Here is a 16,142-nt window from a genome sequence, read left to right on the forward strand (position 1 = left end):
ACTCCATCCTTTCAGGAGAAGACAGCCCACAATAACACTGAGAGTCTGCAGACTGGCTGAAGACCGCCCCACCTTCTAATCTTGACCAGAGACGAACAGGAAGCACTGAAGCTGGAGAGGCGCCAGGTGCCTAGGTCAACCAGCTGTGGTGAGGTTGGGGTGTCACAGGGAGGTAAGAGTGCAATGCACTGAGGTCAGAATGTCTATCATAGCAAACATTCCACTGTTGTCTCTATATTGATGTGAGCCTCCACATGGAATCCCCATTGACAATGGAAAGACGAAGACACCCTGATCTGAGTGCCAGGCATGCACAGTAACAGTGTATCTACTTCAACTAATCACATGTCCTTGTTTTTCCTTTCAGGCTCAGCAGAACAACCTTAGACTCAGGAGCCTGAAGGGCCGCCGCTCACCCCTGAGGACACAGAGGATCTAAACACACCTGCGTCACAGCCGCTCAGCCAGGCAGGCGTCAGCGCAGATACCAGCACTTCGACAGGAATTAGATCAGCGGATAGTATCTTGGTGCAAAGCAGTGAGGGCACTTCACACTCACTTGAGGTGCAGGCGGAGGCAGAGAGTGCCCAGGGCGCCAGCAGTCGGAGGACTGCTGGGGACCAGGAACATGCTCGGTCAGTGGCTGGAGTTGTCCCTGAGGCAGCAGATACTGGACGTCCAGCAGCGTGTGCGGGAGGGTCTGACGGAGATACATGAGGGTATGCGTGCCATGGTCTATGTTGTGGAGAAGTCCTTGTGGAGCGTGAGCAATGGAATAACCCTCATGGCCAAGCGCTCTGCCTCCTCCGTTGAGAGATTGGCGACTCTCATGGATAGGCAGCTCCATGAGCTCAATCAAGGTTTCCTGGGGATGCACTCGGACCTGCAATCCCTCATACAGGCAATGACCTCATGTGGTCAGTGTCAGTGTGGGAGATGGATGAGACACCCAGTAACCCAGTTTGGTGGCTGTCCAACACTGCTGAGCAGGGATGTCCACAGCGACCTCACGTTGGTTCACGATCTGCCTGTCATCTCTGCGGGCTCCTCTCAGGGCACTTCAGATGATGGCAGCAAACATCATACCCCTCTGCCAATGATCGTGGCATCCTATGAGGCTGCGGCAACTGGGGGGATGCCAACTGTGGCTCTGGCCACTCCCTCCCAGTCAGGGCCAGCACAGGCTCCACTGGCCAGAGGACGACCACCAAGGTCAACAAGACCAACAAGACAGCAGGTTCAGCACGCTGTCTCCAAAGCCGATGCCAGTGAGGGGGGAGCACCAAGACATAGCACTCGCAATCATAAACTTAAAGTACTTTAAGCACAACACGGACTTATAACTGGTGATATTTGTTTCCTCCACCTTTACATTAAATGTTCTTTGGTGTGATGGATAACACAAATCAATTTAGTTTATATTATGTGTGCCAGGCACCATATCATTAAATGTGTTTTCATACAACAAGCCTTTGGATGTTTCATTAGTTCTGCAGGCGCAGGGTAACCCATGATGTTATGAGTGACTTGTTTGTCTTTGAACTTTATTGCAATGGCACATAGTGCAACTTGTTCAACAAGCAAGTGTTCCTGTCAGAGATCAAGTATGGACCCTGCAGCCCTGGCATGCGATGATAGTTCTTATTTGGTAGGCTAGCTGAAGGAGCATTGGATCAAAACATCCCAGGTATACCTGCCTCCCTAGAGGTTGCCCAGGTCGGTGTCTAAGTAGGCGTTCTCCTGAGCGTGCCCATCCCCTGACTCACTACTGGGCTCATAGTCTGCTGCCAGAGCAGCTGCGTCTACATCTTCTTCCTCCACTGCATCCCCCCTTTCCAGCGCCGGATTGTGGAGAGCGCTCTCCACAACCGCACTTGTGGAGTTGTGGTGCCTGTTATACTGCTGCTCGGCCTCTGTTCTTGGATCACAGAGAGGCGTCATGAGCCACTTTTGAGGGGATAGCCCTTGTCACCCAGCAGCCATCCATCCAGCCGAGCTGCAGCACTGAAGATCCTCGGCACCTGGGAGTGTCTGAGGATGTAAGCATCGTGAGAGCTGCCTGGGTACCTTGCACAGACTTGTAGAAGCTGCATCCTTTGGTCACACACAATCTGCACCTGGCTGACCCGCTGGCGCCTTGATAGTCACATGTGGGTTGTCAATGGCACCCTGGACACAGGGGAACCCAGCAACCGCTGCAAAGTCTCTGGCTCACTCAGCCTGGCTGGCCTCGTCCCAGCAGTAGTGGATGAAAGCCAATGCACACCTGAACAGAGTGTCTGTCACCTGCTTGAAACAACTGTGGATAGTTGATTGGGAGACTCCACAAAGATCACCCAGCGACCCCTAGAAAGAGCCGGAGACATACAAGTTAAGGGCCGCCCTGACCTTCAGTGCCATTGGCATGGGGTGTCCACCCACACAATTGGAGCTGATCTCAGGGCCAATTATTTGACAGATGGAGGTCACTGTCTCTCTTGAAAGGTGGAGCCTCCTCAGACATATTGAGGTAGCTCCATCACCGTCTGCATACCCTGGCAGCAGGGTAGTGGCATCTTCTGCGGCCCCTTCCACCTCGCACTTCTTGTTGGCCCTGCACCTTTCCTCCCACAGGTCACTCTACTAGAGGCTGAATAGGGACACCAGGCCTCTTCCCCCTTCAGGTCCTCTCTTCCTCAGAGGAGGAAGTGCCTCCAGCATTTAAAGTCCATGTAAAGTGCCTGTGCAAAATTTTAGAGCCACTGACATCCAGCGTAAGATACTGGGGTACCCTGCACTGAAATAAAGGTGAAGCATTCTCAGGCCATGAAGACAAAAACACAATTAATGTCATTCTGACAATTCATTAATGTTAATAGAAACGTTTCTGATATTCAACATCAGACCAGTATACATAAAGTTAACAAAAATGAACATAAAATCACCCGTGCCCTGTCCCTCTTATGCTCATGGTGCCTTAAACCTAAGCTTGTGAGTGCTACGTCTTGGTGCTCCCCCCTCACTGGCACCGGCATTGGAGACAACCTGCTAACTCTGCTGTCTTCTTGGTCTTAATGACCTTGGCAGTCGTCCTCTGGCCAGTGGAGCCTGTGCTGGCCACGCCTGGGAGGGAGTAGCCAGTCCCACAGCTTCAGTCATTGCAGCCTCATCAGATGCCATGGTCACTGGCAGAGAGGGGCGGAGGAGCTGTCATCCAGAGCCCCCAGAGAAGAGCCTGCAGAAGCGACAGGCAGCTCATGCACCAATGTGAGGTCACTGTGGACCTCCCTGCACGCCATTGGTGGACAGGTACCTGTGGGTATCCCCCACGCTGACACAGACTACCTGAGCTCAGTGCCTGTGTGATATCTTGCAGGTCTGAGCGCATCCCCAGGAACCTCTTATTCTGTCCCTGGAGCTGCCTCTCCATGAGAGTCACCACTCTCTACATGGAGGGGGCAGTGCGCTCAGCCATGAGGGTCAACGCAGTGCTCATGCTCCGCATCGACTCCTCCATCACGGAGACCATGGCACACACACCCTCATGAATCTTCGCCAGATCCTCCCGCACATCTCACTGGACATCCAGCATCTGCACTTAATGGACGACTCCAGAGGCTCATCATCATCGGCCTTCCACTGAGCATCATCCTGGTCTCCAGCAGTCCTCCGATTGCCGGTGCCCTGGGCAGTCTCTGCCTCCGCCTGCACCTCAAGCGACTGTGAAGTGCTCTGAGCAATGTGCATTGAGATACTAAACCCACTCCAATTCCCACCGAGGTGCTGGTATCTGCGTTGGTGCCTGCTTCAGAGAGTGGGTGTGACGCAGGTGCACATGACGCTCGGTGGTCCCCAAGTGTCAGGGGTGGCTCTTCAGAGTCCGGAGATCGAACACTTGCTGGCGAAACTAAGAGGGAAAAGAAGGACATGTCATCAGTTAAAATCATCACACCGTCACTGATGAGATAATGGAGATCTGCATCATGGTGCCCTCGTCTTCCAATGATCAATGAGGATTCCAGCTTTGAAACTCACATTAATGAAGAGACTACACTAGAATGGTTGCACAATCCGGAAGTCTCTCCTCCGTGCACTGCGGCCTTACCTTCCTCTGATACCCCCGCCTCTCCACACCCCATTGCATGTGTGGTGTGCAGGTTCTCCAGCCCCAGGGCGTCTTGCCCATACCTCGGAAGGATTAGGAGGCAAGTGGAGTGTCCACCAGTCCATGATCATTCTATATGCTGTGGGCCGTCTTCTCTTGAAGCAACAGGGGACCATTGATTAGTCCACTCTCTACGTGCTGCGCCGTTGCACCCTGGCCAACCCCAGCTGAGGAAAACCTCACAGGGCACATCCGAGCTGTGGCCCTTGAGCCGCAAGGCACTCAGTCCAAGCAGCCAGGGCTCAACCCCTTGGCCATCTCCGGTGTCCTTGACAGTTGGCACTCAGACTCTAACACCCCTGAAGTCCACGGGGGGAATGGCCACACCTTAACACTTCTGCACACTGACCCATGCCAACACAATACTCATCCTTCCTGAGGGCAGCAGGTCATTGAAGCGTTTCCGGCACTGGACCCAGGGGCCCTGCACCGTGTCACAGTTGCTGACCATTGCTGCCACCTCCTCCTATGCCCCCTTGCTGAGGTGTGCTGGCCTCCTCCTCCCATCTCTGGGGACAAGTGTGTCCCTCCTGGCAGCCGCTGCCTCCAGGAGGACAGCGAGACACTCATTGGAAAAGCAGGGGAGCTTAGTGCCCACCCGACTCGCCCTCCCGCCTGCCGTGTCCAGCTGCACTCGGGTCCATCATGCTGGCTCAGGGAACGTCCTCTGTGGCAGCCTTCCAGGGGCTGCCTGGTCCACTTTTATACCAAACTCTGGGTTGCCATAGGACCCTGCGGCCAACAGAGGTGCCCACAACCCTCACAGTCCTTCCCAGCCAGTGTGGAGCTGCATTTCATGCTAGGCGGGTCCTAATTGGCCCAGCAGCATGAAATCGCGTTTGGGGCCCGATCGCATGCGGCGATCCATTTCGCAGTCGTTCTTGGGCCTGCCCTACGATGGAAAAGTCCTGCCCTTAAAGTTTGTCTGCACCAGTTGTAGGTCCGTTCTGGCCACTGTGAACCCAAAGAACAAACACCTTCAGGCAGTTTCAAATCACATATGAGAATTTGAGATATTCATGAGTGTCAGCTGGTCAGTCCAGGTTTCTACAGACTTTATACTTTATGAAAAACATTTGGCAGCCAATGTACTGTATATTGTAAACCCATTAGCTACCACATGGTGGACTCAAAATCTACCAGAACAATGAAAAAAGCCCACTGGAGAACAATTTGTGGTAGCAATTTTGCAATGAATCTGACTTCATATTTTCAAAACATTCCCAATTTGGTGCCTGCTGGTTTGTGGGTGTTGCTGAATGACAAACTGGTCCTGATCGTGCTAGAGTGTGCCTGTTAGTTATGCTTAGGATCAGGTTTGAAGAAGTTTTGCCCTGTAAGTTGCTGGAGGTAAGAGCAAATAACATTGCAGTGAGAGCAAGAGAGTAATTGGAACATTAGTGAGCAAGGACAAACTGAGATTAAAGAGCTGAGAAATAAAGAAAGGACAGACTGAGAAGGAGAGTGAATTACAGATTGTTTATTCAATCACACTAAGCATATGCTCCATTGTGTTTTGTTAAATGTGATAGGTTCAGAACAGATCTAGTACCTCAAAACTGGGCGTCCATCAGGTGCTGGAGAAATAAGCGGAAGAGGGGTGGAAAGTGTAAGGGAAGGAGTTTGGAGAGGGGACGGAGTGCAGAGAGGGGAGGGGAAGGAGTCCGGGGGGATGAAAGAGAAAGGGTGTCTGAAGGTGTCAGGAAGGGGAAGAGACTAAGTGGGGGCGGAGTACGGGGGGTGCGGGGTTAAGGGGTCCAGAGTGGGGGGCAGATACCCAGGTGAATGTGCTAAGGAGGGCTGTGATGAGTGCATGACTGCCTCCTGGGGAGCTAACTGAGGGTGGGCATGGAATGAAGCAATGGTGAGAATGAGCGAGAGCAGAGTGAGCCGCTAGGGTGGGTGAGGGTTCGACAGTAGCGGTAAAGGGACGGCGAGGATGGTTGGTGGGGACTCGGATGCAGGCAGTCCTTGGGGATGGGTAGGAGTGTGTCGGGGAGGACAATGTGGAGGGGGGTTAGATTTTTAGGAAGGAAGGGAACGTGAACGTTCATCTGTACAACTCTGAAGGAAAAGGGCTGTGGCTGGTAGGTCACAGGGGAGGTGGAAGGTGATGCCAGGGGGGTCGACAGTGATGGGGGAAAGGAAATGGGTGACTGGGGAGGGGAAAGGACAGGGGAGTGCATGAAAAACTGAATCCAGACCATGCTGTCAAAAGTGAAATGAGAGTTCTGAGCGAGATCAGGTGCTGCATGGGAGTGTGAGCAGTGGGTGGGCGGAGACGCAAGTCAGCTCAGATGGACAACTAAGATCAAACCCCAGTAGGCAGCATTGCAAATGCTCAGGACATTGAGATGAGTGTGATACATGAAGGATCCATGTGTGTGGGAGAGTGCTTGCATGAGGCTCCGAAAGGCCCTCCCACACACACCCTTCTCTCTCTAGAATCAATCATTGGCCAGCTGCTCCCTCTGCGGTGACAGAGGACGAGGTTGAGTGGGTCACAGGCAAAGGGGTCTCAGAGACAACGTACAGACTCTGAGTTTACTGAGTGGGTGACCCAGGAGTGTCCAGTTGCTGCCCCTCCTCCCTTCGGGTGCCTGGGGCCCTGGCCTGATTCCTTGAGGGGAAGGGACAGCTGGAGGGATGTCAAGGTGCCCCATCTCCCTCTCATGTTGCCACTGCAGGAACTCACCCATAGCTCCCGTGATGCAGTGCAGGTCTGTACACATCTCCACATTCTGCTGCACCAGAGTCTCCAAAGTGTCTGCCATCCTCCCCATAGAGACCTCTATATGCACACATGTGGGCACCACTTCATCAGAGAGCAGGCAGATGCAATCCTCAACTCGCGTGCCACTCTGTTGAGGGCTTGCATCAGCTCCTTGTGATGTTCCCCCACCTTCTGCTGACTCTCCAGGATGAGTTGAAAGGCCGAATTCAGAGGCTCGTCAGCTGACTCGGACCTCACAGATGCCTCATCCCCAGCATCCCTCTGAGTGCCGGAGAGCTCGGCTGAACCTGTCTCCTCCTGCTGCGGACATGTGTCCGTGCGGTGACCACCAGATTGTGAACCCGAGCCTGCTCTAGATCTAAGTCCCACCGAGGAGTGTGTCTCTGCGCTGGTGCACAGTGCGGGTAAGTGCTGTGATGGGTCTTCCAGGCTGCTTATTTCCAGCTCTTCCATGGAGGAGGTGTCCTCTTGGCTGGAGGTGAGAACGTAGATGGAGCTGAGGGACTGGCTGGCTGAGGGTGTCAGTTGCTTGGCAGAGCTCCCTGTGAACCAAAGTAAAGATCATCAGTGCATGACGGCAGAGTCAGAAGCAGGAGAGATAGGGCACTCTCATTCGCATTGAGAGAGGGATGATGTGGTGCAGGGTCCTCATGTGGGTGTTCACTGCCGACCATACCGTCACTGCGGGCATGGTCCACATCCTCACCAGTCAGCACGATGGCACACTGCTCAAGTTAGTGAGGGGCCTAACGTGGGTCACCCCAGTCTGGATCCTCCCCCTGTTGATGTGAGTGGAATCCTGAGTGGAAAAAGATGGAGAGACTGTGAGCAGGATGCATGGTACCACATGGAATGTTTGTGTGATCAGCGGAGCCGTCAACAGGATGGGAATTCAAGCTCAAGAGGGTATAATAAAGGCAAAATACCATGGTGTCCCATAGGAACCATTCCCTCTGGGACACCCTGGTCCATTCGTCCATCAGCTCCAACACCTCAACCCCCTCCCATGGCACGTTCCCATGCAACTGCAGAAGGTGCAACACCTGCCCCTTTACTTCCCCCCTCCTCACCATCCAAGGGCCCAAACACTCCTTTCAAGTGAAGCAGCGCTTCACTTGCATTTCCCTCAATTTAGTCTACTGCATTTGCTGCTCCCAATGTGGCCTCCTCTACATTGGAGAGACCAAACGCAGACTGGGTGATCACTTTGCGGAACACCTTCGGTCTGTCTGCAAGCATGACCCAGACCTTACTGTCGCTTGCCATTTCAATCCTGCTCTCATGTCCATCCTTGGCCTGCTGCGTTATTCCAGTGAAGCTCAATGCAAACTGGAGGAACAGCACCTCATCTTTCGATTAGGCACTTTACAGCCTTCCGGACTGAATATTGAGTTCAACAACTTCAGATCATGTACTCTCTCCTCCATCCTCACCCCTTTTTGATCCCTCTTTTTGAATATTTATTTTTAAATTTTTATAAATATATTTTTTCCCACCTATTTTTATTATTATTTTTTAAATTTATTCATTGTTTTATCCCCACCTTTTAGCCTATTTTGATATTTTTTTCCCACACCTTCCCCTCCCCCCACTCCACCCCCACTGGGGCCATCTGTCACTTGCTCATCCTGCTTGCTACTCTTAATGTAGCCATTAGTGCTTCCTTTAGCCAGTACCAACACTATTAACACCCAAAACAAAAACAGAATTACCTGGAAAAACTCAGCAGGTCTGGCAGCATCGGCGGAGAAGAAAAGAGTTGACGTTTCGAGTCCTCATGACCCTTCGACAGAACTTGAGTTCGAGTCCAGGAAAGAGCTGAAATATAAGCTGGTTTAAGGAGTGTGTGTGGGGGCCGGAGAGATAGAGAGACAGAGAGGTGGAGGGGGGGGTTGTGGTTGTAGGGACAAACAAGCAGTGGTAGAAGCAGATCATCAAAAGATGTCAACGACAATAGTACAATAGAACACATAGGTGTTAAAGTTGGTGATATTATCTAAACGAATGTGCTAATTAAGAATGGATGGTAGGGCACTCAAGGTATAGCTCTAGTGGGGGGGTTTTTTTATAATGGAAATAGGTGGGAAAAGGACAATCTTTATAATTTATTGGAAAAAAAAAGGAGGAAGGGGGAAACAGAAAGGGGGTGGGGATGGGGGAGGGAGCTCACGACCTAAAGTTGTTGAATTCAATATTCAGTCCGGAAGGCTGTAAAGTCCCTAGTCGGAAGATGAGGTGTTGTTCCTCCAGTTTGCGTTGGGCTTCACTGGAACAATGCAGCAAGCCAAGGACAGACATGTGGGCAAGAGAACAGGGTGGAGTGTTAAAATGGCAAGCGACAGGGAGGTTTGGGTCATTCTTGCGGACAGACCGCAGGTGTTCTGCAAAGCGGTCGCCCAGTTTACGTTTGGTCTCTCCAATGTAGAGGAGACCACATTGGGAGCAACGAATGCAGTAGACTAAGTTGGGGGAAATGCAAGTGAAATGCTGCTTCACTTGAAAGGAGTGTTTGGGTCCTTGGACGGTGAGGAGAGAGGAAGTGAAGGGGCAGGTGTTGCATCTTTTGCGTGGGCATGGGATTGTGCCATAGGAGGGGGTTGAGGAGTAGGGGGTGATGGAGGAGTGGACCAGGGTGTCCCGGAGGGAGCGATCCCTACGGAATGCCGATAAGGGGGGTGAAGGGAAGATGTGTTTGGTGGTGGCATCATGCTGGAGTTGGCGGAAATGGCGGAGGATGATCCTTTGAATGCGGAGGCTGGTGGGGTGATAAGTGAGGACAAGGGGGACCCTATCATGTTTCTGGGAGGGAGGAGAAGGCGTGAGGGCGGATGCGCGAGAGATGGGCCGGACACGGTTGAGGGCCCTGTCAACGACCGTGGGTGGAAAACCTCGGTTAAGGAAGAAGGAGGACATGTCAGAGGAACTGTTTTTGAATGTAGCATCATCGGAACAGATGCGACGGAGGCGAAGGAACTGAGAGAATGGGATGGAGTCCTTACAGGAAGTGGGGTGTGAGGAGCTGTAGTCGAGATAGCTGTGGGAGTCGGTGGGTTTGTAATGGATATTGGTGGACAGTCTATCACCAGAGATTGAGACAGAGAGGTCAAGGAAGGGAAGGGAAGTGTCAGAGATGGACCACGTGAAAATGATGGAGGGGTGGAGATTGGAAGCAAAATTAATAAATTTTTCCAAGTCCTGACGAGAGCATGAAGCGGCACCGAAGTAATCATCGATGTACCGGAGAAAGAGTTGTGGAAGGGGCCCGGAGTAGGATTGCAACAAGGAATGTTCCACATACCCCATAAAGAGACAGGCATAGCTGGGGCCCATGCGGGTACCCATAGCCACACCTTTTATTTGGAGGAGGTGAGAGGAGTTGAAGGAGAAATTGTTCAGCGTGAGAACAAGTTCAGCCAGACGGAGGAGAGTAGTGGTGGATGGGGATTGTTCGGGCCTCTGTTCGAGGAAGAAGCTAAGGGCCCTCAGACCATCCTGGTGGGGGATGGAGGTGTAGAGGGATTGGACGTCCATGGTGAAGAGGAAGCGGTAGGGGCCAGGGAACTGGAAATTGTTGATGTGACGTAAGGTGTCAGAGGAATCACGGATGTAGGTGGGAAGGGACTGGACAAGGGGAGAGAGAAGGGAGTCAAGATAACGAGAAATGAGTTCTGTGGGGCAGGAGCAAGCTGAGACGATCGGTCTACCGGGGCAGTTCTGTTTGTGGATTTTGGGTAGGAGATAGAAGCGGGCCGTCCGAGGTTGGGCGACTATCAGGTTGGAAGCTGTGGGAGGGAGATCCCCAGAGGAGATGAGGTCAGTGACAGTCCTAGAAACAGTGGCTTGATGTTCAGTGGTGGGGTCATGGTCCAGGGAGAGGTAGGAGGAAGTGTCTGCGAGTTGACGCTCAGCCTCCGCGAGGTAGAGGTCAGTGCGCCAGACAACAACAGCACCACCCTTGTCAGCGGGTTTGATGGCAATGTCAGGGTTGGACCTGAGAGAATGGAGTGCAGTAAGTTCAGAGAGAGACAACTCCTCTCACTTCCTCCAAATAAAAGGTGTGGCTATGGGTACCCACATGGGCCCCAGCTATGCCTGTCTCTTTATGGGGTATGTGGAACATTCCTTGTTGCAGTCCTACTCCGGCCCCCTTCCACAACTCTTTCTCCGGTACATCGATGATTACTTCGGTGCCACTTCATGCTCTCGTCAGGACTTGGAAAAATTTATTAATTTTGCTTCCAATCTCCACCCCTCCATCATTTTCACGTGGTCCATCTCTGACACTTCCCTTCCCTTCCTTGACCTCTCTGTCTCAATCTCTGGTGATAGACTGTCCACCAATATCCATTACAAACCCACCGACTCCCACAGCTATCTCGACTACAGCTCCTCACACCCCGCTTCCTGTAAGGACTCCATCCCATTCTCTCAGTTCCTTCACCTCCGTCGCATCTGTTCCGATGATGCTACATTCAAAAACAGTTCCTCTGACATGTCCTCCTTCTTCCTTAACCGAGGTTTTCCACCCACGGTCGTTGACAGGGCCCTCAACTGTGTCCGGCCCATCTCTCGCGCATCCGCCCTCACGCCTTCTCCTCCCTCCCAGAAACATGATAGGGTCCCCCTTGTCCTCACTTATCACCCCACCAGCCTCCTCATTCAAAGGATCATCCTCCACCATTTCCGCCAACTCCAGCATGATGCCACCACCAAACACATCTTCCCTTCACCCCCCTTATCGGCATTCCGTAGGGATCGCTCCCTCCGGGACACCCTGGTCCACTCCTCCATCACCCCCTACTCCTCAACCCCCTCCTATGGCACAACCCCATGCCCACGCAAAAGATGCAACACCTGCCCCTTCACTTCCTCTCTCCTCACCGTCCAAGGACCCAAACACTCCTTTCAAGTGAAGCAGCATTTCACTTGCATTTCCCCCAACTTAGTCTACTGCATTCGTTGCTCCCAATGTGGTCTCCTCTACATTGGAGAGACCAAACGTAAACTGGGCGACCGCTTTGCAGAACACCTGCGGTCTGTCCGCAAGAATGACCCAAACCTCCCTGTCGCTTGCCATTTTAACACTCCACCCTGTTCTCTTGCCCACATGTCTGTCCTTGGCTTGCTGCATTGTTCCAGTGAAGCCCAACGCAAACTGGAGGAACAACACCTCATCTTCCGACTAGGGACTTTACAGCCTTCCGGACTGAATATTGAATTCAACAAATTTAGGTCGTGAGCTCCCTCCCCCATCCCCACCCCCTTTCTGTTTCCCCCTTCCTCCTTTTTTTTTTCCAATAAATTATAAACATTGTCCTTTTCCCACCTATTTCCATTATAAAAAAAAAAACCCCACTAGAGCTATACCTTGAGTGCCCTACCATCCATTCTTAATTAGCACATTCGTTTAGATAATATCACCAACTTTAACTTTAACACCTATGTGTTCTATTGTACTATTGTCGTTGACATCTTTTGATGATCTGCTTCTACCACTGCTTGTTTGTCCCTACAACCACAACACCCCCCTCCACCTCTCTGTCTCTCTATCTCTCCGCCCCCCACACACACACCTTAAACCAGCTTATATTTCAGCTCTTTCCTGGACTCGAACTCAAGTTCTGTCGAAGGGTCATGAGGACTCGAAACGTCAACTCTTTTCTTCTCTGCCGATGCTGCCAGACCTGCTGAGTTTTTCCAGGTAATTCTGTTTTTGTTTTGGATTTCCAGCATCCGCAGTTTTTTTGTTTTTATCACTATTAACACCCCTTCAATCTTTTGTTTATGACATCTTTTGCAATCTCTTCTTTGCTTCACCTATCACTGGCCTTCTATTCAGCTTCACCTGTTCCACCCCCCTTAAACAGTATATATTTCACCATTTTTACTTCTTTTTAGTTCTGAAGAAGAGTCATACGGACTTGAAACATTAACTCTGTCTTTCTCTCTACAGATGCTGAGTTTTTCCAGCACTTCTTGTTTTTGCTCGAGAGGATATGAGCCTGATGGAGATGTGAGGATGTGTGTGAGAGTTCGCGATGTTGTCCCTTGAGGTGTGAGATCCCTGTAGATGTAATGGGTTTGTGAGTGTGTGAATTGAGAGTGATGAGAAGAGTGAGTTACCCTGGCAGAACAGATGAGACCATTCATTCTGTAGCGGCACTGGGTGTCTGTCCTCTTTTGCAGGGCATTGGTACTGAGCACCGCTGCCAGTGCCTCCCATGCTGGATTGGTGATGCTGCTGCCCATCCTGCAGCCAGAGTGGAGGTGGAGGACATCATGACAGGTCTCCACAGTGTACAAAATCTGCTCGAGTGGCACGTTACTGAAGCAGTGGGCTGCAATCTTTTTGACTTTTGGAGCCATCTGTTTTCTGTGTGGCAGTCCTGGACTGGAAGCACTGAGAGGTGTGTGCGTGAATGCATTTTAAATGTGGCTCCCTGTGGGAGAATAAAATACATCTACAGGATAATAAAGGGTTAAGTGGTTAAACCATAGTGGAATACTGCAACCAAGGCTCCTTGCACCAGTAGCAGACAAACGTGCGCTGTCAACTATTGTGAAGGAAGAAAAACAAGTATCATAAACAAACTACCAAGAGTCCTTGAAACAAAGGTAGGATGTCTGTTATCAGCACATGAGACAGGGCCTAGTCATGCTATCTGTTGTCTGTCCAGATGACTAGTCGCCAGATGGGCTACTCAAGGTTTTGTGTAACTACTCAAGGTTTTTGCGTAATTATAAACTAAGACAGAACAATTGTATGTATGCCAAAGATAAAATTTCAATGTTATTAATTACTAAGGGTCAATCTGCTTTTGTAATTTGCATGACCTCTGTTATGCACACTTTTACTATAACTATGTGTGTACTCTGATGCTTCCTCAGAGTGCCGGCTAGCTTCGTTGTATGCTGCTGGGTTCTCCGTGATATCACGATTTAATAAAGGCATCCGAGTCAAACCTCCTGGGTCTGAGTGTTCACTCTGTTTTCCGCGACAAATTGGCAACGAGGATGGGATCCGACTGAAGTCCAGCTACCTCTTAAGTTGCAGAGGTGATACTCACCGTCCCAGCTACCTCTTAAGTTGGAGAGGTGAAAGTGGGATGAAAAGAAATTCTGGGCCGTCGGATGTCTACTACTCTCCCAAGTTAGGGAGAGTACGAACTACATCCTAGCTGAAAGAGGGAGTGCAGTTAAATAGCGTCCCAGCTATCTCTTAAGTTGGAGAGGTGACCTCTTAAGTTGGAGAGGTGAAAGGGGGACGAAAAGCCACCTAGCTGAAAGGGGGAGTGCTTGAAAAAGGGTAGCTACTGACCAGACTCAAAAAACCCAAGGAACTGGAGGACATGTTCAGGACCTCTTAAACACCGGTGAGGGCATAGGGTAGGAAACGCGGCGCGCTGTTAATTGTGTTTTCTTTTCAGATAAATGGGAGGTCGCAACAGCAGAGCGGGCTCTGCCACTCCCCCCTCTTCACAAAGTACTAAGAACAAACCGAAACTGGAGCTTAAATCAGGAACTTTGAAGATGGGTAAGAAAACAGGAAAAAAAGTAGTTGTAGTATACCCAGGGGCTGAGTCCTCTGGAGGTGAAAAGTAAGTAATTTCTGTGTTTTCTTTTATGTCCATTACGGTCTTGAAATTGTCCAATATGTTTCTGTAAAGTAAAGGAGAGAGCTTCCCACCAGCTGGAACTTTTAATCGGGACAGATTTGAGCGCTTATAATATGTTTTAAGGGAGGTAGATAGTCCGCTACTGAATTTTCTGTAACTTAAAAAAATGAATTGATCTAAGTTACAAGAGCTGTTTGTGCTGAAGAGAGAGAGAGAAAGGGTACCCCTAGGGGGTTAATGAGCAATTGACAAGCAGCAGCAGAGAAAATGTGAGCTTTCGTCAGTTTAAAGGGCCCTATAGGTGGAGCCTTCAAGATCCCTTTATTTCCCCCCACTGCTACTCGAAGCTTCATTTAGAGTTAAGTTTGATATTACAGGAGTATTGATACATACCTTTATGTATGTGTTTGTTTGTGTGCAATGAAGCATTTGTATGTGAGCTTTAATGTGTTTTCTTCCCTGAATTGTCTTTTGTGTGTGTAGTTGAGCACTTTAGAGTCGAAAGTCCCATATTAGAGTAAAGGAAAAGTTTATTCAAATATTTCAAAGTTTTGAGTATAAGGTTTGAGTTGAGATTTCTGGCAAAAATCGTAATTTGAAGGTAGTGTAAAGATAAAACAGGGCTTGCCTTTGTTTGAGATGAACCAACCCTTGTACCACCCCCTTGCAGACTAGTAGGGAATAACCCTCATCATCAGCTTCCAAGCTGATTGGGATTAATACATAAGAGTTCGTATTGTAAAATTCTGAGAAAAAGAAATTACTTGAAATTCAGAAGGATTCTAGGAAAACGAAAAGACATAAACACAAGGTCTAGATGGTTCCAATGGATAAAAAGGGGTTTCTTAAGAAGAGTTGAATTAAATATTAAAGGAAATCTGCTTTCCAAAAGCACTGGAATTTGAATTTGGGACAATCTTGAGATGTAAAGTGCAGTATAATTTAACAGGTTACTTCTGAATCACTAGGATGCTATCTAAGATAAAGAATGTGTCGATAAACATACGGAAATTATAACTTGGATACAAATCATTACACTTGAAAAAGAGGTTGTTTTAATTTTGATAGTGTAAATTACAGTTCTTACAAAGTTTAAAAATTTGAGGTTTGGCTCTTGATAAAGTTCTCAAAAGGGAATTTTCATTTTAAAAGGTTTGACAACAATTGGCACTAATTCAAATGCTGCAAGCTTTTGTGTTTGCAAGTCTGTTCCCAAAATATGAAGCTAAGCTCGAGACCTTGATAAAGTTTGGCAGAAATCTAATTTTTGGCCGAGTTAATGAATCTGGGATAATTCTAAAAGAAAAGGGTCAGACACAATTTAGTGGATTACTTTTAAGACAATAAACTCTTTGAGAAGAAGAAAAGGAAGCAAAACATGTCAATACCTGATTGCTGTTTTTAAAACTGTTATGAGAATATTTTAAAGTCTCTCCAGGCAACCTGAACAAGATAAGATGGTAGCTGTTGCAAGTGTAATATGGTATGAGGCAGGTAGGAGAATGAGTTAGGGAAAGAGGACGTATGTACAAACTGTTTTAAGGGAAATGAATTTGATAATCTGGCCATCAACTGAAGCATTGGAACTGCACAGGAGGAGATAAGCAAAGAATCCCGTTGAAATGGAATAGTTAATATGGCCTAAAGA

At 49.6% G+C, this 16,142-nt stretch overlaps 2 protein-coding genes across 2 annotated transcripts in view; both read left to right on the plus strand.

Moving 5' to 3' along the window:
* LOC121287780 (hemoglobin subunit alpha-like) overlaps positions 1 to 14,383 on the plus strand; it is a 46,938-nt gene extending 32,555 nt beyond the window's left edge. Inside the window, exon 3 of the mRNA XM_041205701.1 lies at positions 14,306 to 14,383. Within this exon, the coding sequence (XP_041061635.1) occupies positions 14,306 to 14,368 (63 nt within the window). The 3' untranslated portion in view covers positions 14,369 to 14,383. The remainder of the gene's footprint in view (positions 1 to 14,305) is intronic.
* On the plus strand, positions 16 to 1,993 carry LOC121287775. The gene is made up of 2 exons (XM_041205689.1): positions 16 to 172; positions 368 to 1,993. The coding sequence occupies exon 2, from the start codon at positions 629 to 631 to the stop codon at positions 1,322 to 1,324; it is 696 nt and encodes a 231-aa protein (XP_041061623.1). The 5' UTR covers positions 16 to 172; positions 368 to 628; the 3' UTR covers positions 1,325 to 1,993.
* Positions 14,384 to 16,142: the final 1,759 nt, after the last annotated feature.

Source organism: Carcharodon carcharias, chromosome 15 (genome assembly GCF_017639515.1).
Source record: "Carcharodon carcharias isolate sCarCar2 chromosome 15, sCarCar2.pri, whole genome shotgun sequence".
NCBI lineage: Eukaryota > Metazoa > Chordata > Chondrichthyes > Lamniformes > Lamnidae > Carcharodon > Carcharodon carcharias.

What these genes read in the sequence shown, in the direction of transcription:
- LOC121287775 (XM_041205689.1), top strand. Translation starts at nt 629, where the DNA reads ATGCTCGGTCAGTGGCTGGAGTTGTCCCTGAGGCAGCAGATACTGGAC.